General features: G+C 34.0%; 2 protein-coding genes and 3 pseudogenes across 2 annotated transcripts; 4 read left to right on the top strand and 1 right to left on the bottom strand.

The window, feature by feature from the left end:
• Positions 1–222: 222 nt before the first annotated feature.
• LOC120134410 (calumenin-A-like) lies at positions 223–4,194 on the bottom strand. Its single transcript, XM_039150844.1, has 7 exons — positions 3,740–4,194; positions 3,084–3,283; positions 2,642–2,744; positions 2,485–2,550; positions 1,517–1,859; positions 462–602; positions 223–385 (listed from the first exon to the last, which is right to left on the bottom strand). The coding sequence occupies exons 1-5, from the start codon at positions 4,075–4,077 to the stop codon at positions 1,637–1,639; spliced, it is 930 nt and encodes a 309-aa protein (XP_039006775.1). The 5' UTR covers positions 4,078–4,194; the 3' UTR covers positions 223–385; positions 462–602; positions 1,517–1,636.
• A 3,680-nt stretch (positions 4,195–7,874) lies between these two features.
• On the top strand, positions 7,875–25,975 carry LOC120134575 (annotated as a pseudogene).
• LOC120134576 lies at positions 7,978–8,951 on the top strand (annotated as a pseudogene).
• LOC120134577 lies at positions 10,643–11,904 on the top strand (annotated as a pseudogene).
• Positions 17,747–18,942, top strand: LOC120134578 (putative GEM-like protein 8). The gene is made up of 4 exons (XM_039151017.1): positions 17,747–18,005; positions 18,095–18,163; positions 18,242–18,516; positions 18,613–18,942. The coding sequence occupies exons 1-4, from the start codon at positions 17,855–17,857 to the stop codon at positions 18,814–18,816; spliced, it is 699 nt and encodes a 232-aa protein (XP_039006948.1). The 5' UTR covers positions 17,747–17,854; the 3' UTR covers positions 18,817–18,942.
• Positions 25,976–26,363: the final 388 nt, after the last annotated feature.

The following is a 26,363-nucleotide window of genomic DNA, read 5'->3' as shown; positions in this document are numbered from 1 at the left end:
AAATTACCGTAGATGTTTTCAAGTGGTTGAATAAACAAATTAATGGAATGGAATTATTTACAACTTTGAATCTGCCAATTCTGAGAGCTCCAGACCAGATTCTCAGTTTTCACAGGGAAATGGCACACACATATGTCTAGTGTAATAATAGATCTATGCCAAGAAAGATGAAATTCTAAGGACCAGCTACTGTATCTGTAATGAATAATAATCTTAAGTAGCTGATAGATGGAATAAAACCCGAAAAAAGGTCGGAATTCGGAAAAAAACAATTAGAGAACAAGAACTCACCATGGATATCAACATTGATTACCATGATCTTGATTGAAATAGCGTATACTATTGCTAGAAAAAAGAACTAGAGTTCTATTGCTGCCTTTGTATCCTGCAAAAAGAGCTCGGTTTATGCAAATACATACAGCATAAAGTGGATGCAAGCAAATTATGGATGGTTCTCTTACCTATCGAGAAATCAGCATTTAGCGGAACTCATCTTGGTGCCTATAGTAATCTTCACTGTCATTGAAGATGGCACTATAAAATACATATGGGTTATCAATCATCTCAACTAAGCTTAAGCGGCCATCTTTATCCGAATCTGCCTGTGATTAAAATTAACAAAGTCTTCAATGATAGAGCTTATTTTAATCCTTGGGCTTCAGAGGAGGGGTAAAAACTACAAGGTCAAGCCTTTGTTGAGAATGATGTCAAACTTAGAATTTTCATTTCATAGTTGTCAAAAACATTGCAGACATGTCTACAGGATGTGTGTAAGTTGTCATAGGCTAATAAAAGTTCTTAACAGATACTACCTTTAATCAGCCCAGACTATTCAAAAAAGAAACTATGACTTGCAAGAAAATAATTTCCTTATGCAAGAATATTTAATCTAATACAAAAAAATCATAATATTTTAGAATTAAATATAAAACCAATAACAAGAAGAAGAAGAAGAAGTCAATAAGGGTAGTAACCGAGTTATCATCTGTAACACATTAGCATAGTATGTAACGAGATTCCTTGGAAAATGGGTTTTGGCTACCATCCATTACTTTCATATACATTATTATGGAGTTCATAAAGGGGAGCCTAAAACCTTTAGAATTCGCTAGACAGAGACTTAGATCTCTTTTTAGGGTTTTGATAAAAGTTCTGCTTAGCTTTTATTATCCCATACATCTCTTTAAATAGAGATTATAGTAATTAAATAAAGTATATCAAACTAAATAGAGTCAACTATTCTAAGAGTCGTAAAACTTTGTTTATTATAAGAGTGCTACCTAACTTCTCCTAAGAGCCCTACGTCCACCCTACGTCCTAATGGTTTCCTTGGCTATGGTACTACTTAGGCCTGTTTTAAAACAAACCCATCCATTTTCCTATTGCATTATGTTACAAGTACAAATGCACAACTGGCATGGTCTAAATGCAATAAAATAATAATAAAATGGAACATTTGAGAAGTCCGGTATACATCCATGCATAGTAATGCTAAATTATATGGTGTCATAAATACCAGTGATATGATGTAATCTGCTTGTAGTTTTGCATAGTACCGTTCAGATGGATGAAGTTTACCAATTATAGGTAGTAGCTCTTCATCTATCAAGAATCTGCTCAACTACTGGAAATTTATTTAACCATCCAAACAAGTTCCCAATTCAAACATGATACAGAAAATTAAAAGTTCATACAAGCACCTGTCACCATCTTTATCAAGCTGGCTAAACAACAGTTTATCTGGGGTCTCTGTCTCCATTGAATAATGACCTTCTTCATCATGGCTAATTACCAAGTCAAAAATAACATGAAAAAATCCATTAAAGCTAACCTTCCCATCTTTGTCTTCGTCTCTTTCCCTAAAGGAGGAAAAAAGCAAAATTTAAACGCAATAATAGAAAAACAGATCAAATGAAAATGAGAATTAGGGGTGTAAATGCGACACCCAGACTCGCAAGCTATTTGAGTTCAACTCGGAAAAAACTCAAATTTGATTTGGTAATTATCTAGCCGAGCTAGAACAGCTCTAGTTATTGCTGACCCAAATTCAAACACCATAATAATAATACCCAGCTCGAGTGGCTTGCGATCATAATCAAACTTTTCACTCTTAGTTTATTTTCTTATATAATGCAACTGGTTTTCTACTCTTACAATATATATTATTGAATATGAACGAGCTTAATCGTGCTTGAGTTCGAGCTTTAGTACACAAATTGGTAAATGAGTTTAATCAAGCCGAGCTCAAGTAGCATGATTATATCTCAAACTGAGCCCAAGTTTGGAAATTGATGTTCGACCAAGCTCAAGCCGAGTATCAAGCCCCAAGTTTTGAACCGTGCTCGAGCTTACCACTATTCGGGCTCGGCTCGATTACACCCCTACTCGGAATATATAATTTAAGCATAAGTTGGTTCTTTATATTGGGACATAAATGAATATAATGATCACGGGGAAAAGGAAAAGTAATAAAACTCAGATCACCTTACTTCCTCCTTGCATAACCATTGAAGCAGCTTTGGGTTTTTGCTGTCAGCCGGTTGCATAAAGCTAGGAAAATATCAAGCAGAAAATTTAGGGAAAGCAGTAGCAGCAATTGAAAATAACAGCTATCCCTTGGAGTATATTAGTTGAAACTTACTCATTGAAATCGGTTAAATTTAATAAATGATCGCCATTGGCATCTGAGACATTAAAATGATCCTCTGTCCACCAGCCCATATTGTGGCCAAAATATGGGTTGTCTATAGAAAGAAGCACAAATAAGGTAACACCTCTAAATATCACTACTAGGCAAATTAAACAGAAATCAATTACCATATCCAAGTTTTGTAGTAGAAGTCAAAGAATAGATCATGCATGTTTATGGTTTTGTTTTTATGCTATTAATCAGATTCATCGAAAGAATTTTCTAAACTGTAAAAACCCATCTATCAAACAACTCCATCCAGCTAAGAATTTAGGTTAAAAGAAAAACAGAAAATACCAAGATCTCATAAGAAAAGAAAAAAGGTAAAGCACGAAGGATAAGTTCCACAGCATGATATCTATAATTTAGTAGCATAATGGTATAGACAACAGACCATTCTTCACGCAACTGGGAGCCTCATACTTAGCATATGAAATTAACCCATCATTGTTTCTGTCATGAATTTCCATCTCCCTCAAATTCCTGAACAATACTTCTTTCGTAGCCTGCTGCAGATGCCACTCAATCAATTCATTCTCAGTCACAAAACCATCTGCTGGGTCTACATCAATCTTGGGGAACAGCAATACCAACCTGTTCATTACATTAAACCTCCATTCAATAAATATCGTCCAAAATGCTACTGCCCATGATGCTTACATTTCCAACAAATCATCACAAATATATTCATTCTAGAAGACATTCACAAAGGAACTAAGCAAACTAACATCTCAATATTGTCAAGAATGAAGACGCCAAGCATTGATACTCATTCAAATATGCAATTAGAAATAATTAAGCATACTCACAGAAACTTGCAATAATGAAGACACCTAGCATGCTTTCTGTAAAGCATATAAACCATTAACTAAAATTGATAATCTAAGTAATGAAGACACCTAGCACATAATTAGTATAATTGATAATCTAATTAGAACATCTTTCACTAAAATTGGAACTTAAAATATTAACTGAAGCTGCAAAATTTAAATCCTTAGTAACCAATAAAAGTAGTAACATGAATTTAAAATTAAATGCAATATTACCAACCTATTAGTTACGTTAAATTTGTCCCCATAATTCAAGTAATCTTCGGCATTCATGAAATCATCCAACTCCGGCTGCGATTCTTCGGCGGGAGCGGGGTGCTGTAAGAACTCAGGATGGGAATGCTCCAAGTACTGCTTCTCCCATTGGTTGTCTTCACGGCGGCGCTCGATCTCGGCGACGAGGGGATCAAAAGCAACGGGATCGTGATGGGTGGAGGAATAACGGAGCTTGAGGCGGCGGCGGTGGTTGCTGGTGGAGTGTTTCTTAGGGGAATAAGAGATGAGATAGAGGATTAGAACGGCCAATGTAATGTATACGATGACTGAATCTTTTCCCATTGCCTGGGGAGTAAACAAAAGTTAATATTGAGGACTGTGAAAGGAGAAGATCAATTGCTAGGAATTATCAATTATGCGAAATTTGATTAGCAAACAATAACATATTCTCATCCGATGAAAAATGCAGAAAAAGAAGACAAGTACTGTTTCAGTATGGTGTGGTTGTGGACATTTGAACGCCTACTGCTACTCTAATTTATTTTGCATTAAAAATATAATATAAAAAATATCTAAATTATATCTCTTTTTCATTTTTGAGTGTCTAGCTTACGAACATTATTATTTTAAGTGCAAGCCGTAAAAGATATTAAAATTCCATTAAATAACACGTGTGACGTTAATATTTTTAAAATATTTTATTTTTTATTTTTTAAAATATATATATAATTTTTTTAAAAATCTCTAAAATCTCATTTAGGCATGAAAAATAGTATAATTTAAACAATAATTTTTATATTAAGCCTTAAAAATATAAATAACTTATAAAAATATCACTATTATATATACATATATATATATGTGGGGTTTTTTTATAAATTAAAAAAATTATATGTTGAAAATTAAATATTCAAATTTCAATGACAGATTTTATTGATATGAAAGTTATAAGATTATTTAGTGTATAAATTAACATTAAATATTGGATATGTTTATATTAGTGAAATTATTATAGTTATCAAACAAAAATATAACTTAAATGTTCTAAAATTTTCCCAGATCAAATAAAGAGACCCAACTTATCCCAATGGTTTGATTATGATCCTAAATCTTCTTAAATGTTTGTATCATCATAAAATTCTTGTTTTCCTTCACTTAATTAGGTTCGATCCCCACCTAAATGAGATCTAATTTACTTCAATGATTGAATTAAGATCTTAATCCGGCTTAAGATTATTTCATGTCAACCTCCATACGTTGATTTAAAAATTCAAACCGTTATATTATAATATAAATATAAAATGAAAAGTCTCTTAAAGAAGGTTAAAGGACTGTCAATTGTGACGAAATAGTTAAAGAGATTTCGAAAGAGGCTGGTGTTTATGTGATCATAAGTAATTCTGAAAGAGAATTAATTGATAACTGTGAAAAAATATCATTGCTGAAGCAATTATTATAACAAAAGCCATGGTGGTCAAAGAAGGGTTTAAGTTAGCAAAAACGAAACAAGTTCAATAAAATTGTTATAGAAATGGACTCAGAGGTTCTTTGTAAAGATGTGATCATATTTAAGGAAAATAATACTTGGAGGATTGTGTTAATTGTACAATATATATAAATATTGGTTCATTATTTTTTACTCTGTCATATTTATTAACATCAAACGTGAACGTGCATGTTGAGTTGAGTTTCATCATCTATTTCTTTTTGTTCTTCATCTAGAACAAAGATGGTTTACTAGCTCTACATTGATTGTTCTTCATCTAGAAAGTAAAACGCCAACTCAGAAAGCTTCAAATCCGCAGTTTGAGAGTTTCTAATGACTTGCATAGATATATGTTCTTCACGCGCAATCTTATATAACTTATTCTGTCATTTTCTACTGATCAACTAAAGTTTCAGGAAATGCAGCGGCATTGAAGAATGCACTTTTTTTCTTTTAACAAAGAGACCGTTGTCGGAACTTGAGGATGATGAAAGGAGTTGTAGATACTCTCAATGTTACATTTTTTTCAAAAGATAATTGCACGAGTCAACTGGGTTATATGTCAGTTCGAGACCCAGGGGATAATGAAAGTTGAACTCAACTTTGTTTGCTGAACATGTTGGACAATGTCTCAAAGAAGAAATTGGATCTTTCCACAATCTTGTCATGACATCATCTTTTTCTTTTAAATGATATCTGTCTTTACAAGACTATGCTTTACCTTTACTATTTTTTTATGAGCAACGGGTGACTCATGCAAAAAAGAAGAAGAAAAGATTCAATCCCACGCACCAACACTATTAAAATGAAGCTAAACTGCTAGCTATAAAGACTGCCCTTGAGCTGTTTGCTGGCTCTCAATGGCTAATTAACAAGACGTTGGTGGTGGAGTCTGACTCCAGGATTTGCAGTCACGTGGGCAAGAAAGAGAGAGAGCCGACCATGGAGGCCTTGCACAAGCTTCAATGAGGTCGATCAACTGACGAATGTAAAAATGGTTTTTATTCAATTGAACTCCATAGACAAGGATAGGAGGCATCTAGCATCCGCGATATCACCAGTGTCAAAGATGGAGATATTTCAGAACCCCAAGGATCAACAATTGAATTGTGCTGCAGCTGGAAGTTCGTATGAAAAATCAGTAAACACCCCCGACATTCTGCTGCAGCAGCTAGTTTGCCATGTGTGGTGCTCCAACCATAGGGCAACCAATATATGAGCCCCCTTGTCCCAGCAGTTGTCCTGCAACATACCCAATGCTGCATGCTTCTTCTCTGGTGCATCCATTACAATTAGAATAGTCAAGGCTCAGAAGTTTCATGGGAAAAAGAAACTATCAAGTCTTTTTATCATATTTTTTATTATGAGCAGAGAACATGATTATTCATGAAAATCTTGTATAAAAAAAACTGAATATAACTGTTGCAGACATATGCTCGTTTCTGCTTTCGCACTCGAATCCAAGTAACATATCCTAAGAATAAAGTGCTATATTAATGATATTGTTATGGAGCAGTTGTTGGTTTCCTGATCTGCTAAGAAGTCGAATAGTATATTATGTTGCAAATTTTGATCAACGTGGCTATGATTTATAATAGGAGCATTACATTCTCCCCAAAAATTATATGAACATTTTTCTGCCAAAGATTTTTGCCTAAGTATTTGTTGGAGACTGAAGTAGTATAGTGAACTTTAAAGTCCTGAAAGTTACTAAAAAAAAGTCAAATTTTATGGATAGTACCTTCACTTTATGCAGATAGCGGAATTAGTTCTTATACTTCAATTTGTGTATTTTGCTCCCTCTACAGGTTTAGAAATTTCAATCCTACTATTATCTGCTATTTGCAATTTTCGTTATTTTGGCGTTGTCAATTCTTTAATGTTTTTTACTTTTTTATTGGTTGATTTGGCAAGATTCTATGTCTTGGATTGAGATTTCCCAACCCGCAGAGTAGAGAACCAAAATTACTCGTATTAGAGTAGAGGACTAATTCAACAACCTACTTAAAGTATATGAACTATTCATAAAATTTGACCAAAAAAGTGTCACGTTACCAACTTTCTTGGCCACCCTAGGAACCAAAACTTTGTTGAATTCATGGGAACCTGGAAGCTTAATGCCGTCACTATTATTTGAAGATGGGCGACATGACATATTCAGGGACAACGTAAGATTTTATGTTAGATGACGAACTTTTAAAATTTTAGGAGACGACAAACTTATAAAATTCTAGGTGCGAAACAGATTATTAATAGAAAATACATTAAAAAATCTAAAAGATATGATAATTTAAAATTTTCAGGGGACTGCCCCAGCTGTCCTTCGTCCATCTCTGGACATATCTCAAAAACGTTCCACCTTCACTCACTGCATTATCATATTTTTTATCCATGCAATTTGTTCCTCAAATCTCTACTAATTTTCACTCTTTTTTTTCTTCTTATATCAGTATTAAAGCAGTTGCAGACATCAGAAAGCTGCAATGCCAACTCAGAAAAGCATCAAATCCATGATGTCTGTTAGGATCTTTTCTGGTTTTAAAAGGTTGTCTCAACTACTCAGCCTTTCATTTTTTGCTTTTAAATATTATCTTTATCCTTTTCTGATGAGCAATAGGTGACTCATGCAAACAAAAAAGTTATGTTCAGCCATCCCTTTAAATACCATTACCCAAATCCAAAGTTTCATCAATCATCACAAAATATAACATCTATTCCTTGATCATAGAAGCTGAAAGGTAACAAGATTTCCATTTCATTCATCAGAAAAAATGAAGATCCGGATGCCTGATCAGGTCATTGGAGTACCAATGAAATCATCAGCATATCAAATTGAGGAACACCGAGATGCTACTTACCGGATGCTGCTGGCCAGTATCGAATTCCATCACCTGCTGAAGGGTCTAACACATTTAGAAAAAGTAGGTTCTCTACTTTAATCCGTGAAGGGTTTTGAAACTCATAATGAAGATGTTTTATAGTGCTAATGAGAAAGTTATGGAATTTCAGGCAAAGGAAATTTTGTACTTAAACGGATGAACAAGCTTGGGAAGAAGGCTGATACTTTCGCACATGGAATCCGAGAACATGGTATGATACACACACTCAAGTCTAAACATATCATTTATACATATGTAAACTAAATTTAACTTTGAAAATGCAGTGAGGCTGGGGCCAAAGATCACTGAAACTGTGAAGGGAAAGTTGAGTTTAGGGGCAAGAATTCTTCAAGTAGGAGGTGTGGATAAGATATTCAAAGCAGTTGTTTTGTGTCGGAGAAGGAGAGAAGCTGTTGAAGTCATGCCAATGCTATTTATCAACAACAGCAGGTCCCTTAGCGGGATTGCTTTTCGTCTCATCTCAAAAGGTGGCCTTTTGCAGTGACAGATCAATCAAAATCCCATCTCCTAATGGAGAATTTCTCAGAGTCCATTACAAGGTTTGTGTATTTCGTCTGTTTCCCCCCCTCTCAGACTGTATAATTTTGCACCCTTCAATCCTGATGTTATATATCAATTTGGATGCAGGTTTTGATTCCAATTGAGAAAATAAAGGGTGTTAATGAGAGTGAAAACATGAAGAAGCCATCACAAAAGTACATGGAAATCGTGACCGTGGACGATTTTGAATTCTGGTTTATGGGGTTTTTGAATTACCAGAAAGCTCTCAAATACCTTCAGCAAGCAATCTCCCAAAGACTATGCATGATGTACTACAAGTCACTTTCTAGGTGGCTTGCAACAGCCTAGCCCTTTGTTTTTCATCAGATTGTTTTTGTCGTTGAAATGTTAAATACGGAAAAAGAAAAAAAAATGTTACATATGGAAGATTTATGGGTCAGACAGCATCTCAACTCCACTCTTCATTTCTTAGGCATTCTCTGATGCATCCACTAGAACTAGAACTAGAATAGTCAATACTCTTGGAAAAAGTGTAATTAAAAAAAATAAAACTAACATGTTTTGCTATCATGAGCAGCATATCTAAGAACGTGACGATACATGAAACACTTCTTACGGATGAGAGAAATAATAATCCACTATAAACGTCAACTTACCAACTTTTTTGCCATCCTATGAACAAAAACTTTGTTGAATTCATTAGAAGATTCAGGATGTGGGCACTTAATGCTATCATGCCATGTGGGGAATTGTACTGATGTGGCCATGATGCGACTGTTGTCGGTTTTTGCAACAAGTATTAAAGTACCAAACTAATCCCATTGGTATATATTTCATTAAGCTTTGTCCAAAAACAAACCATGAATTCCTTTTATGTTAAGTAAAGCTTTATTATCCATAGTTTAATGACTGATTTTGGGGCAGTGGAAAACAAGTTGAGGCTATCTTTAATCTGCATGGTCATTTCCACCTCAGGCATGCTTCATTGCCTTTTCAAAGGAGGCTTCTTATGGTCATAATGGACCCTCTTAGTCATAAAGGAGGCTTCTTTTGACTGATGGAAGGGGGATAAAGACATAAAAAAGGCAAAGAAAATATCATCACTGCAATCCTTGACTTTTGGTAAATGTATAAAATCAGGGTATTTGAAGTACCTAATGAATTTAGAAACTCTAAACCATTTTTAGGTGTTTATAATCAAATTACAGAACTAATATTAGTATTAAACACCAAACTAAACCTGGGGTTTACTCCTTTCTGTTCATACAATCAATCTTAAATTTCACTTAGATGTCCAGAATTTGAAGATTAGCATTTACTTTCCTTTCTTTATCTCCAAACTGAAATTTCTTTTGTTTTTTTAAACCTTTCACTGTAAAATGATATGGAACACCAAGATTTACTCCTTTGGATTGAATCAAACTTGGAAATAATTCCCCAGAACATTGAAGAGACTACTGGAGCTACCTATTACCTCTCTTTTTAGAGAAAGAAAGATGATAGTGCATATGACAGTAGATTTCTTATGGTTGACATTTCTCAAAATGTTCCAACTTCAATCACTGCGTTATCATATCTTTTCACCATGCAATTTGTTTGGTTGATGAATGTTTAGGTTTTTCTTTTCTTTCTTAAAGTATTAGCATAAAAGCAGTGACAGACATCAGAAAGCTACAATGCAAACTCAGAAAGCTTCAAATCCACATCCTCTTACACTCACAACAATAGAAAAAAATGTAACCCAATATGTTTGTTAGGATCTTCTCTCATTTTAAAAGGTAACCCATTTTTGCTTTTAATTTAATCTGTAAGGTAGTTTAACAATTTCTAATAGCTTGCATACTTATGATCCTTATCATGCCACCATTTTTTTTAATTATTATCTTCTACAAGTCTATGCTCTACCTTTATTCTTCTTTGCTGAGCAATAGGTGACCCATGCAAACAAAAAAGTTAGATTCAACCATCATATCTATATCCCTTTAAATACCATTTTCCAAATCCAAAGATTCATCAGTCATTACTAAAAAACATCTCTTCCTTCATCATAGAAGCTGAAAGAGAAAAAGATTTCCATTTCATTATTGGAAAAATGAAGAATCAGATATTTGAACAAGTCATTGGAATTCCAATGAAATCAACAACACTTCTAGTTGAGAGAACGCCGGGACAATGGATGCCACTGGCCAGTATTGGACTCCATCATCTGCAGAAGGGCCTCATACATTTAAAAAAAGTAGGTTCTTGCTTTTACTCTGTGACGGGTTTAGAAATTCATAATGAAATGTTTTATAGTACTAACGAGAAATTTTGAATTGCAGGCAAGGGGAACTTTGTTCTTAAAAGGATGAACAAGCTTGGGAAGAAAGCTGATACTTTCACACATGGAGTCCGAGAACATGGTATGATACACTCTAAATTCTAAACATACATATGTATGGCATGAACATGTGTATATGAAAACTGAAGTTACTTCTGAAAATGCAGTGAGGCTGGGGCCAAAGTTCACTGAAACTGTGAAGGGAAAGTTGAGTTTGGGGGCAAGAATTCTTCAAGTTGGAGGTGTGGATAAGATTTTCAAACAATTGTTTAGTGTAAGAGAAGGAGAGAAGCTGATGAAAGCATACCAATGCTATTTATCAACAACAGCGGGTCCTATAGCTGGTTTACTTTTCATCTCATCTCAGAAGGTTGCATTTTGCAGTGTTAGATCAATCAAAATCCCATCTCCTAATGGAGAATTCTTCAGAGTCCATTACAAGGTTGGTATATATTTTTATCAGTTTTTCTCTTCTCAGACTGTATAATTTACACTTCAATTCTCATGTTGTACATCAATTTTTACTCAGGTTTTGATCCCACTTGAGAAAATAAAGGGAGTTAATGAGAGTGAAAACATGAAGAAACCATTACAGAAGTACATAGAAATTGTGACAGTAGATGCTTTTGAGTTGTGGTTTATGGGTTTCTTGAACCACCAGAAAGCTTTCAAAAACCTTCAGCAAGCAATCTCCCAGAGATTAATAGATGATGTACTACAAGTCAATTTCTAGGTGGCTAACAAATGTGTTCTCCTCTGTTTCATCAGATTGTTTTTGTTCATGAAATGTGGAAAAGGATTTTCTTAATTGAATATCCCGGAATTATGTCGTCACAAGAATGCTGACATAAATGGCAAGTCATGCAAAAAAAGTATTTAATTCTGTTTTAACTCCATAAACAAAGATTGGTGGCGATCTAGCATCCACGATATCACCAGTTTCAGCAAGGGAGATATTTCAGCACCCCAAGGGTCAAACCAGATCAATTGAATGGCACTGCAGCTGGAGGTTCATCTGGAAAGTCATCCAAACAGCTACCTAAACATCCTGCTGCACCAGCTGGTGTTGGCATGTATGGTGCTTGAAGTATAGGGCAACTGATATGAGGTCCCCTTTTCTCAGCAGTTGGCATGTCATTGAATCTTCCTGCCTGGGTACACATGGCTTATCGAGTGAGTGCTCCTGTACCAGGAGCAGTGTTTCCCTGTGCAACAATGAACATGGATCCTGCAAGGTGCCTAATGCTGCCAACACATTCTCATACGTAATATTTCGTTTAGCTGCCAAATGTACAAAGGATAGAAGACAACTAGCTTGTGCGGATATTGGGTTTTCCAATTCAGCCTGAATAAGATTTGCTTATTTGCAGGCACAAAACAAGTTTGTGTTAATTTGTTATTTGTTTAATCTAAATTAGCCATAGGGATGGTACTTATATGTTTCTGTGTAACACCCCCAACCCGGATCCGAGCCTGAGGTGTCACATTGACTTTTCCAACTTTGATTCTTGACAAAATTCAAAGAAAATTTAAAACTTTCATTAAAATAAAAGCAATTTATTTACATAAATCGACCAAAATAATCAAAATCGATCAGAGCATATTCAACTCAATCAATTAGTACATGCCAATTATATTCAACATAACCAAACACATTTAAATCATCTATTTTCTGATCTGAAATCTTTGTAAGGGAAATGCTGACCTGTTTTGCTCTTCTTCGCTTTTCTTCTCGCTTCTGTAACCTACGTGTGAAACAATCACATGCTAAATCTATGACTTAGTGAGACAATAAACATATATGCAAACTTTAACTAATAATCATACATGAACAATTACTATTATCATTCATACAATTCATACACTCTTACAGGTAACAAATACATACATACGTATATGTCATATCATTTATCTTGTAAACTTGTTCTATATCATCATGTAAATCCATTATAATCATTCACACATACTGTAACATGTACTCATAAATTTCCTATCATAAAACACATACACCGAAGCAACTATATCAGCATCTTCATGCTTATCACTATCATTGATCCCTTTTATCATATGATTCGGTAATTATCATTTGTAAAATCATATATCACACATAACATTTCACAAGGAAACCAACATATCATCATATCAAGTTTATTAATATTATCTCTTATTTAGCCCATGATACACATGTGAGAACTAAAGATATGCAAGTACATAGAGGTTGTGCACTATGCTGTCACCACAGCTCGTATAATTCCCTCAAGGGGCACTGAATATTTTCCCGAAGGACCACTATATCCCGAAGGACCACTGATTGTTCCGAAGAACCACTATGTCCCGAAGGACCACTGATAATCCCTCGACTCTTGGCATGCCAACTATACCCCTAGTTCTCATATCACATAACATGAGCATTATTTTTTTTATACCATTACACATCTTCACATAGCCACATAGCTTTTCACATAACATTTCCATTTACACATGTAATTACTTAACTTATTTTCACATAGCTCATGTTCCATATTCATATCTCATAAGCACGTAGCTCATATTACTTATATTCACATATACATTCACATAAGCTCATGTATTCACATGGATTATTTCTCATAGCATATCACATAGCTTCTATTCTTTCTCACGTAGTCACATAGATCCATGACATGTAACATAATCCAAATTGCATATAATAACGTAGATCATTTCTTAGATGTTCATGTAAACCTAAATATCATATCTTATTCACATATAATCATATATATTTCATATAGTACATAGAAACACCTAGAACACTTTCACATAGCTTATATCAATTTTCGGAGTCCTTTCATATTACTTGATAACATATATCATATATGTATATAATAACTTCTATCATATCATCTACCTTATGCTCCATTTCTTTATATTCCCTTAGATTTCATAAATTATATCTTATTTCTAAACATTTGTCATTTAATAGTATTTTATTTATGTATTAATTTAATCTATTTACTTAATTCAATTTCATATATTTATTATAACCTTTTCATATAACTCCATAGATCTTTAGCCTATAACTTATCTTACATATTCGTATCATCCCTTTATATTTAAGTTTCCTACTTGATATATTATTCCCCTTTCATTCTATAATTCAATCTTATTTAGTTCCCTTCACTCTCAATAAATCAAAAAGCTCTATTATACTAATTCTCATAGTGGATCATATCACTATGTACTTGTCCAACTCATGTTTCTATTATGCATATAACTGTTACACATGTTTACCTAGTTCTTACCACTTCTCACGAATTCACTTTCATCATATTTTCCTATTATTATATATTTTATCTCATAACCATGTATTCACGTGGTCTTATATTTCATTATCATATGACTTATATTTGTTCTCCTATGACTCTTCGTAGACATCTATTTCCATTTCCATATATCACTTGACTTATCTTCTTTATTCCTATAATTTCATAACTTATTTTATATTCTTTCATCAACACTTAATAGTGTTTTTACATAAACCACATAGCACATACAAAAACATATCAATTCATATGATCAAACATACATGCATTTCATATTAATTACATAATCATGTACTATACTATCGGAAATAGACTTATCGCAAGTCACTTTCCATATAATCCTATGTAATAAGATGCACTCACCTTGGCCTCACTAAGTTCCCATCTACTTTATGATTTCCTCTCTTTCGATCGAATCTTAACTTGATAATCGTTCCGGAACTGGTTCATGTTCGATAACTACATAATCATACATTGATACATATCAGTATCCCATTGATATACTCTAATCTATCATTTCTTAACCAAAAGAAATGTCTATTTCAATTTCCCCTTGAAGTGCATCGATGCATTCTATCGTGTATCGATGTATCCCTTAACATGTGCATCGATGCATATCAATGCACTAATTGCATTCGATGTTTCATTTTTAAGGGGTGCATCGATGCACTTCCTGTGCATCGATACACACTGAACAATTTCTGAAAATTTACCCTTGATGCATCGGTACACATTGAATTACACTAATTTTTCAACATGTTCCAAATTCAATTCTATTGCTTCTAACTTCTTAATTGGACCCTTGACAAGTCAAATTTGGTCTAGAAATCCCATGAATGACTTTCTACTAAAATCTCATTTATTCACTTTCTTCTTTTAATCCTTCATAACTCCTTTATCTTTTGATTTTAAGATAACTTAAGATTTCCTTAAGCTTAGTTATCATCTAATAATCATAACCCAACCTTAAATTTAACCAGAAATTATCCAAATAGAAAACTTACCTTTGAGCTTGGAGATACGGGAGGAGAGGAAGAACAAGAAGGAAGAAGAAGTTCTGGAGAAATTTTTCCTTCCCACGTGGTTCCCTTATCTTATAAAGAGAAATAAAAATCTTCCTTGTCAAATGGCCATTTTTCCCTTTAATTCCCTTAATAATTACTAGCAAATTTCAGGAAATATTTCCAGGTAAATCATTGAACTATTCAATTCTTATACTTTAGTCACCAAATTTTGAAACTTTACCATTTGATCACTAACCCGACATTAGGATGTTACATTCTGCCTAGTGGAAAAAGGAAAATGTTAAATAAAGGATAATTTTATTAAAAAAATAAAGCTGGTTTAATCGTGTGAAATCAGCAATATTGCAAAACGCTCCATTTCCTGAGCAGAAAGCAAAATCAATCCTGTTACAAAGCTCCATGACCATCCAAGGTTGGTCATCAGATTTTAGCACAAGCAAACAGAAAGTTCGGGATCCAGTTCAATAGAAGGATTCACCTTGCCTTTGCATTCGGTTTCAAGAAAAAAATATAAAGCCATTTTGATATTAAAGTTCACCAAATCTGTGGTCCAGAGTCATCACAGAACCAAAGAATAAGGCATTAACAATAATTTTTTTTATTTCTCATAAGGCCACCAATGCCTGCAGTGTGGGATGAGAATATATCGAGCCGACCACATTAATATTCAAACTTCCAACTGGATATTTTTAGAAAACCAGAAAACTGGTGCTTAAGACAATTCAACAAGAAAGATGACAGTTTAAGAGGGAGACACCATGATAGATTCCACCACTTCAAGAAATCATACCAAACTCTCAACCATTCACAACCATAAATGATTTGATCTAAATTATGTTATGCTGCAGAATTTGAAGGTGTATTGAGTTCGTTCCCAGATTTATATAAGCATTTCTCTTCCAATAATTTTTGCATAAATATTTGTTGGAGACCGGAGTACTGTAGTGAACTTTGTTGAATTCATTGAAGATTCAGGATATGGACATTCAATGTCATCATGCCATGGGGGGAATGATACTGATGTAGCATCCCATGGTATATTTCTTTAAGCTTTGACAAAACAAGCCAGGGATTAATTCCTTTTGTGTTAAGTAAAATCTTATTTTCCATAGTGTAATGACTGTTTTTGGGGCATTGGAAAGCAAGTAGAAGCAATCTTTAATCTGCATGGCCTACTACCCATTCATATCCATCTCAGATAAGCCATGATTCATTGCCTTTTCAAAAGAGGCTTCTTATGGTCATAAATGTACACTCTTGCTCATATTTTGAAGTTTCTGAAGTTTGCTTATCAGTTTCCTCATGATCCTTTGACTGATGGAAGGGGAAAAAAGGCAAAGAAAATGAAGATCATCACTGCAGTCCTTGACTTTCAAATGATCAAATGGTGAAAGAGAATGGAGAGGGAAAGAGATTACGGAGATAAATGTGTTGGAGACTGAAGTACTGTAGTGAGCTTTAATGTTCCGAAAATGACTAAAAAAATGTCAGGGATTTGGAAAGCAAGTTGAGTCAGTCTCTAATCTGCATGGCATACTTCCCATTCTTTTCCAGATAAGCTATACTTCATTGCCTTTTCAAAGAAGGTTTTTTATGGTCACAAATGGACCATCTTGCTCATATTTAGAAGTTTCTCAAGTTTTCTTATCAATTTCTTCATGATCTTTTGACAGATGGAAGGAGAAAAAGAAAATGAAGATCTTCATTTCAGTCCTTCACTTTTAAATGATCAAATGGTGAAAAAGAATGGAGAGGGCAAAGAGATTACATAGACGAATTCTGGGTATTTTAAGTACCTAATGAATTTAGAAACTTCAAATCATGTTTAGAAGTTTACTATAATATTACAGAATTACTATTAGTATTAGCATTAAACTCTATCCCAAACTACAACTTCTTTTGTTTTTAAAAAATGATAGTGGATATGATAGTTGATCTCACATGGCTGACATAGTGACTGACATATCTAAAAAATGTCCCATCATCACTTACTGCATTATCATATCTATTTAACCGTGCAATTTGTTTCCCGAATCTCATATTTCTTTTCTTTTCTTTGTTATGTTATATTAAAGCAATGGAAGACATCAGAAAGCTACCATGCCAAATCAGAAAGCTTGAAATACACATCCACTTATGGTCAGAACATGAGAAAAAAGGGCGATCCATGATGTCTGTTGGGATCTTTTCTCATTTTCAAGGGTGATCTCATTCTAAAAGATATATGGATGTTATTTTGTAAAAGTATTTCGTTGAATTAACTGAATTAAATGTCGGTTCGGAAATGAAAGTTGGACTCAACTTTGGTTGCTGAAAGTTGACCTACCCTTTCCACAAAATCATGTCATCATCTGTTCTTTAAATATTATCTTTTACAAGTCTATGCTCTTACCTTTATTCTTCTTTGCTGAGTAATAGGTGACTCATGCAAACCAAAAAGTTAGATTCAACCACCATATCTATAACCCTTTAAATACCATTTCCCAAATCCAAAGATTCATCAATCATCTCAAAAACACAATCTCTTCCTTCATCATAGAAGCAGAAAGAGAAAAAGATTTCCATTTCATTAATTCATCAACAAAATGAAGAATCAAATACTTGATCAGGTGATTGGAGTTCCAGTGAAATCAACTACATATCGAGTTGAGAGAACACCGAGACGATACTTACCGGATGCTACCGGCCAGTATCGGATTCAATCATCTTCTGAAGGTTCTTGCACATTTAGAAAAAGTAGGTGGCTCCCTTTTAATCTGTGATGGATTTAGAAATTCATAAATATGATTTTTTATAGTACTAATGAGACAGTTGTGGAATTGCAGGCAAAGGGAATTTCATACTTAAAAGGATGAACGAACTTGGGAAGAAAGCTGATACTTTTGCACAACATGGTATGATACACACACTCAAGTCTAAAGTCTAAACACATGTATATGTATATAAAAACTAAGTTACCTTTGAAAATGCAGTGAGGCTGGGGCCAAAGATCAGTGAAACAGTGAAGGGAAAGTTGAGTTTGGGGGCAAGAATTCTTCAAGTAGGAGGAGTGGATAAGATATTCAAACAATTGTTTAGTGTTGGGGAAGGAGAGAAGCTGATGAAGGCATGCCAATGCTATTTATCAACAACAGCAGGTCCTATAGCTGGTTTACTTTTCGTTTCATCTCAAAAGGTTGCCTTTTGCAGTGACAGATCAATCAAAATCCCATCTCCTAATGGAGAATCCCTCAGAGTCCATTACAAGGTTTGTATATTTCATCTGTTTTGTTTTCCCACTCAGACTGAATAATTTTGCACCCTTCAACCCTCATCATTTTGTATGTTGAATTTTGATATGCAGGTTATGATTCCACTTGAGAAAATAAAGGGAGTCAATGAGAGTGAAAACATGAAGAAACCATCACAAAAGTACATGGAAATTGTGACGGTAGACGATTTTGAGTTCTGGTTTATGGGGTTCTTTAATCACCAGAAAGCTTTAAAATTCCTTCAGCAAGTAATGTACCAAAGACTACTACATGATGTACTACAAGTTACTTTCTAGGTGGCTTACGATCGATAGCGTTGCCCTTTGTTTCATCAGATTGTTTTTGTTGATGAAATGTGGAAAAATCCATCAATTTTACACATGTATAAAGATTTTCCTTCCATTTAACTCCATGAACAAAGATAGTAGCGGTCCAGATTTCACTATATTTTATTTTTGATTAAGGAGAGAGATATTACTATTTAAAGTAAATGTCGAAATTTAAACTCATACAAGATAGGATAGTATAAGCATTTTCAATCGCTCAACCGATTAATATATTTCTTCGGGATATTCTATTTAACTACAATAATACTTTGCGGGTTTGAAATCTAAACTACAGAAGTTTAAAATCTAAATACTGACCATGGGTGTGGGATTAGAGAAGTAGTTAAAATCTAAATATTACAGAGGTAAAGGTAATTCTCTCACCTCAATTTACTTAATTCGTAAATGTCAGAGCTTAAATACCTGGCCTTACTTAATGAATATAGTGTTTCATCACACTGGACCAACTAATAGTTGGTTAGTTTTTTAGTTATAAATATAAATATATTTTTAAAATTTAAATATTTACTAATATCTTTATTGAATAGTTATTTATGCAACAATAATAATTTACAACAATCAATAAATTTAAATTTAAACTATTGTAAAAAAGTAATTATATAAATAAAAGTAGAACGATGCACTCTATATGTATAAATAATATAATAGAAACATGATATTATATAGTTATAATTCTTTATTTAAATTAATACTTTTTCGATTTATAGAACGATGTAATTTATATGATTATTGGATAGGAGAAAATAGATATATGAGATTTACAATAGAAAATGAGAAGATATTTATAAAAAGGAAAAACAAGGAGTTAATCTCATTTCTATTTTCACACATCTAAAGGTCTCAAATATATGTAAAATTTAAAAAAAATTATATATATATATATATATGCTTGTGTGTGTATACAATAAATCCTCTATAAATTAATAATGTTGTAATTTTATAAATTTAAAGAGATATTAATTAATTCATAAATTAATAATTAATTTATTAACTTAGAGAGGTTTTTTCCGATTCAAATAAACCTACATTATTCTTCGTGACATGAATTCATTGAGTGACTTTGCAACCAAAACTGAATATGATGCAATGACTTTACAACCAATTACGTGGAAGAAATCACTCATAGCGGCAACAACTCTTCATAATTTTGTTGCAGTATAAGAATGCAACACCAGAATTTTTTGATGCAGTAAAGAAAGCTAAAGATGAAATACAGTTAGATTTAAATTTTAAGAAGAAACAAATAACAATATAATCATATTTTATTAAGTTATCCTAGATATATTTGTAATTCTAAATTTATATAAGGTCTTTCATAAAATTATTGTCTTGGGATCAAATCGGGACCGAGAAAAATGATTATTTTAGAAAGGTTATTAATTTATCAAGTATTGATTTATAACTATTCTTATATTATTTGTGTGAAGTAGAAAAATTATTCACGTTACTTGACCTCAGAATGTCAACCAACTTTTTTGCCGCTACCCAACGAGCCAAAACTTGGTTGAATTCATTAGAAGATTGAGGAGCAGGATGCCATGTGGGGGAATGGTACTGATGTGGCCATGGTGGGGTTTTGCAACAAACATCAAACTCATCCGTTTGGTATATATTCCTTTAAGCTTTGACAAAAACAAGTCATAGATTCCTTTTATGCTAAGTAAAAGCTTTATTATTCATATACTTTAATGACTGATTTTTGGGGCAATGTTTAACCTGCATGCCCAACTGCCCCTTCATAATTTCCATCTCAGATAACCTATACTTCACTCCCCTTTCTTCCTCATTTTTACAACTTCTGAAGTCTGCTTATCAGTTTCTCCATGATCCTTTGACTGATACAAGTGGGGTGGGGGTGGGGGTGGGGGAGGCATAACAAAGTGAAAGAAAATGAACATCATCACTGCAATTTGTTTACCAAATCTCATCTTTTCTTTCTTTTGTTACCACTAAAGCAGTGGCAGACATCAGAAAGGTACAATGCCAACTCAGAAAAGCTACAAAATCTACTCATCATCGATCCTTTCTTTAAAAATTATCTTCCCCAAGCCTGGGCTCTACCTTTAATCTTCTTTTATGAGCAAGAGGTGAGTCATGAAAGCAAAAAAGTTAGGTTCAACCAGCATATCTATACCCCTTTAAATACCACTTCCCTAATCCAAAGATTCATCAATCATCACTGGAAAAGCATCTCTTCCTTGATCATAGAAGCTGAAAGACAAACTTTTCCATTTCATTCATCCAAAACAAAAAATAATGAAGAACCAGATAGTTGAACAGGTCATTGGATTTCCCATGAAATCAACGGTATATGGAGTCGAGCTTACACCGAGACGATATTTACTGGACACTGTCGGCCAGTATTACATTCCATCATCTGCGGAAGGGGCTAACGCATTGAGAAAAAGTATGTGATCTCATTTAATCTGTGAAGGGTTTAAAATTCATATTGATGATGTTTCTTTAGTACTAATCAGAAAGTTTCTGAATTGCAGCGAAAGGAAATTTTGTTCTTAAGAGGATGAACAAGCTTGGGAAGAAGGTTGATACTTTCGCACATGGAGTCCGGGAACATGGTATGATACAGTCTAAAGTCTAAACATATATATATGCATGCATGTAAGTATGTATATGCAGCGAGGCTAGGACCAAAGATCAGTGAAACAGTGAAGGGAAAGTTGAGTTTGGGGGTAAGAATTCTTCAAGTAGGAGGAGTGGATAAGATATTTAAACGATTTTTAGTGTTGGAGAAGAGAGAAGCTGATGAAGGCATGCCCATGCTATTTATCAACAACCGCAGGTCCCATAGCTGGTTTACTTTTCATCTCATCTCAAAAGGTGGCCTTTTGCAGTGACAGGTCAATCAAAATCCCATCTCCTAATGGAGAATTCCTCAGAGTCCATTACAAGGTTTGTATATTTCATCTGTTTTGTTTTCCATCTCAGACTGTATAATTTTGCACCCTTCAACCCTCATGTTTTTGTACGTTAATTTTGATATGCAGGTTATGATTCCACTTGAGAAAATAAAGGAAGTTAAGGAGAGTGAAAACGTGAAGAAACCATCACAAAAGTACATGGAAATCGTGACGGTAGACGATTTCGATTTCTGGTTTATGGGGTTCTTGAATCACAGGAAAGCTTTCAAATACCTTCAGCAAGCAATCTCCCAAAGACTACTACATGATGCACTGCAAGTCACTTTCTAGGCGACTTACAAATGAGTTATCCTCCGTCTCATCAAATTGCTTTAGTTGATGAAATATGGAGAAAACCATCAGTTCCATTTGAGTGAACTGCATAAACAAAGATAGGAGGCAATCTAGCTTACCCTGGTACATATGGCTTACTGAGAGTAGAGAATAAACAATTCTTTGTTTAAATTTTGTAAACCTGTTATAGGTTAGGATTACATTTAGTTAAGATTAGCTCTACGGCTGCTGCTCTTGTATTTTCTATGTATATATTCTTGGCTATTGGCCATATCAAGTATATGAAATGTATCTCTTATTAGTTTCTACATATATATCACGAGCCACCCAAAGCCACATCATATGCCTTCCATTAAGTTCACAAAGAATAACTATCATGCATGGAAAACACAATTCCTGCCACTTCTCAATGCCATCCAAACCTTGGCGACCCAAAACTACTATTGGCAAAAATGGATTTTTGAAAATTTTGAGGCATATTTTCAATGAGTAAAGGTGAAGATTAGAATCATAAAATTATGATTTTATATTTTACTTTATGAAATGTCTACAACAATATATCATATGTTCAAAATTATTAAGTGGTGAATGAGAAATTGATTCTCAATGTAATTAAGTTACTAGTGAATTATGTTGAGGAAAATTGAGAGCTTATATCACGCATTGGTGGGATACCAAACGTTTTATATACATGAACCAACTCAGGTTATAGAATGTGCAGGACTAGATTTTACCTCACGCGCAAGCATGGGTGCAAATCAGTGTGAATCCATCCCAATCGGGGTTGGGGCACACCCATACGACATGGGTGACGTGAAATGTTTGGACTTGTACTATGTCCGTTTGATTCCATGACTATATACGAATAATTTTTTTCGTTCTTAATTTATTTTTCTTTTTTGCATCTTCATATTAACTGCTTTAACCAATAGTTTTGGCTTTAATTCTCACAATAGGCAACTCGAATTCAACATGGAACTGCCCACCTAGACGCAGTCGAGGACATTTTCAAATTTGCAACTTCAAAAATCATACTGCAAATCCGAGTTGGAAGTGGTCAAGGTTTGGAAATTTCCCACATTGGTATTGGTTTTTTATCTCACCCTTGAAATTCCCATTTTTATCGAATTATCTTTTACACGTTCCTCCCATTTTTCTTTAGATAAATTTTCAGTCTTTTGTGGAAAATCAAATTTAGCATGAGGAAAATGAAATGCGGACATTTTAAAACCGATCTTGCTGCAAATGACGACCGATAACGATGGTTGGAGCCTTGGAGGACTTGTCGATTTTCTGCGATAACCAAACTGAAGCTCAATGCATAAAATTAAAGCATTTTAGAAGTTCAATGCCTAATATATAAATATATTAAAGGTCAGTTGGTTTTAAAGAAATCGTACAGACCAGACTCATAGTGAAAAATATAAATTGGAGAGGTGTGATAAATGCTTATGCATTGCGTGTAGAATATGAGTATAATGTTGGAGACTGAACTACTGCAGAAGTGAACTTTAAAAGTTCTAGGAATGATAATAAAATGTGTGATATTTACCAAATTTTTTTCCGCCACCCTATTAACCTAAATATTGTTGAATTCATTTGAAGATAAAGGATTTGGACACTTAATGCAATCATACCGTGTGGGGAATGATAGTTTCTGGTTTTGCTACAAACATTAAAGTATCAAACTTATCCATTGGTATATTACTTTATGTTTGATAAAAATAAGTCATGGGGTTCCTTTTATGTTAAGTAAAGGGTTGATTATCCATAGTTTAATGACTGGATTTGGGGCATTGGAGAACAAGTTGAGGCTTTCTTGAATCTGCTTGTTCATTTCCACACCAGATAAGCTGTGCCTCATTTCCATTTCAAAAGAGGTTTCTTCTGGTCATAAATGGACCCCCTTGGTTATATTTAGTTTGCTTATCAGTTCTTCACGATCTTTGAGAAAGAAAATGAACATCTTCACTAGGGTTGTAAATGAGATGAGACAGATTACGAGCTATTAGAGATCGACTCGGTCAAGGCTCGATAAATACTCGGATCGAATGAACTCGACTCGAGCTCAACTCGAATTCTTAACGAGCTACTTGATACTCGACTCGAAAAACTCATAAGCAGCTCGAAAATATAATATATTAAGATTTAATTTTTTTAAAAATAAATTATTAATAATATTAACATTTATGTATTAATTTTTTTTTAAAAATACAATAAGACTTTAATGTATTTAAGATTCAAGTTCAAGTTTGAGGCTTCAATCTAGTTAAGTTTAAGATTTTTTTTTCATTTCGAGCCTTTTCGAGCTACTCACGAGCTTCAGTTCAGGATTTCAAGTTTGAGTCGAGCTTAAAAATTTTAAGCTCGCGAGTTTTCGAATTGAGTCGAGCTTCATTTCAGAGTTTTCGAGTCGAGTCAAGCTCAGCAATACTCGAGCTCGACTCGGCTCGTTTACACCCCTAATCTTCACTGCAATCCTTGACTTTTAAATGATCAAATGCTGAAACTTGACATTTATCTTCCATATTTATATTAGTATTAAAGCAGCAGCAGACATCAGAAAGTTACAATGCCAACTCAGAAAGCTTCAAATCCACATTCTCTTACACTCACAACAAGAGAAGAAAAAGGCAACCCATGATGTCTGTTAGGATCTTTCCACAAAATCTTTTCTTTAAATATTATCTCTATTCTTTTTTTTATGAGCAATGGATGACTCATGCAAACAGAAAAGCTAGATTCAACCACCATACCTATATCCCTTTAAATACCACTACCCTAATCCAAAGGTTCATCCATTACCGCAAAATAAAACATCTCTTCCTTGATCATAGAAGCTTAAAGATAACTAGATTTCAAATTCGTTCATCAAAATGAAGAACCAGATACTTGATCACGTCACTGGGGTTACAATCAAATCGACAACATGTCAAGTTGAGAAAAGGCCAACACAATACTTACCGGAGGCTACCGCCCAGTATCAGATTCTGTCATCTTCTGAAGGGTCCAACACATTTAGAAAAAGTAGGTGGCTCCCTTTTAAGGGTTTAGAAATTCATGATGAAATATGTTTTATAGTACTAATGAGAAAGTTCTGAAATTTCAGGCAAAAGAAATTTTGTACTTAAAAGGATGAACAAGCTTGGGAAGAAGGCTGATACTTTCACACATGGAATCCGAGAACATGGTATGATACACTCTAAAGTCTAAACATATATATGTATGCGTGAATGTATGCATATGAAAACTGAGGTTATCTTTGAATATGCAGCGAGGCTAGGGCCAAAGATCAGTGAAACAGTGAAGGGAAAGTTGAGTTTGAGGGTAAGAATTCTTCAAGTAGGTGGAGTGGAAAAGATATTCAAACAATTGTTTAGTGTTGAGGAAGGAGAAGCTGATGAAGGCATGTCAATGCTATTTATCAACAACAGCAGGTCCCATAGCTGGTTTACTTTTCATCTCATCTCAAAAGGTTGCCTTTTGCAGTGACAGATCAATCAAAATCCCCTCTCCTAATGGTGAATCCCTCAGAGCCCATTACAAGGTTTGTATATTTCATCTGTTTTGTTTTCCCTCTCAGACTGTATAATTTTGCACCCTTCAATCCTCATGCTGTTGTATGTTAATTTTGATGCAGGTTTTGATTCCACTTGAAAAAATAAAGGTAGTGAATGAGAGTGAAAACATGAAGAAACCGTCGCAGAAGTACATGGAAATACTGACGGTAGACAATTCCGATTTCTGGTTTATGGGGTTCTTGAATCACCAGAAATCTTTCAAATACCTTCAGCAAGCAATCTCCCAAAGACTGGTGCATGATGTACTGCTACAAGTCACTTTCTAGGTGGCTTACAAATGTTTCATCAAATTGTCCTTGTTGATGAAATGTGAAAAAAACAATCAATCATACAATTGTAAAAAGATTTCTTTTCATTAAAGTGTAGATGAAGAAAGATTACGCTGTCAAATATCACGAGGTGTCACAAGTATCATATAACAGAGACGGTTGATAAAAATCTAGAATATTAATGACTACACTCAACAACTGTATCTAATGAAGAAATCCGATTGTGCAATATTGCCTATTGTCAATCAACTTTAGCTTATACATACGCCAAATGTGTATAACAGATATAGCTTAAATATACTACAATGGCTACCAATCTCAACTTCTTCCCTTTAATGACCTGAGTTTCAACCATGCTTGGGATACTTTCTTCCCTTTCAAGACCCTTTCTTCCCAAACCAACTGTTCTTAAATCTTGAAATTAAATTAGGGGT

The sequence above is a fragment of the Hibiscus syriacus genome, unplaced genomic scaffold (genome assembly GCF_006381635.1).
Source record: "Hibiscus syriacus cultivar Baekdansim isolate YM2019G1 unplaced genomic scaffold, ASM638163v2 tig00110597_pilon, whole genome shotgun sequence".
NCBI classification, from domain to species: domain Eukaryota; kingdom Viridiplantae; phylum Streptophyta; class Magnoliopsida; order Malvales; family Malvaceae; genus Hibiscus; species Hibiscus syriacus.
The sequence above is the reverse complement of the archived record's forward strand: the minus strand, read 5'-3'. Positions and strand labels throughout refer to the sequence as shown.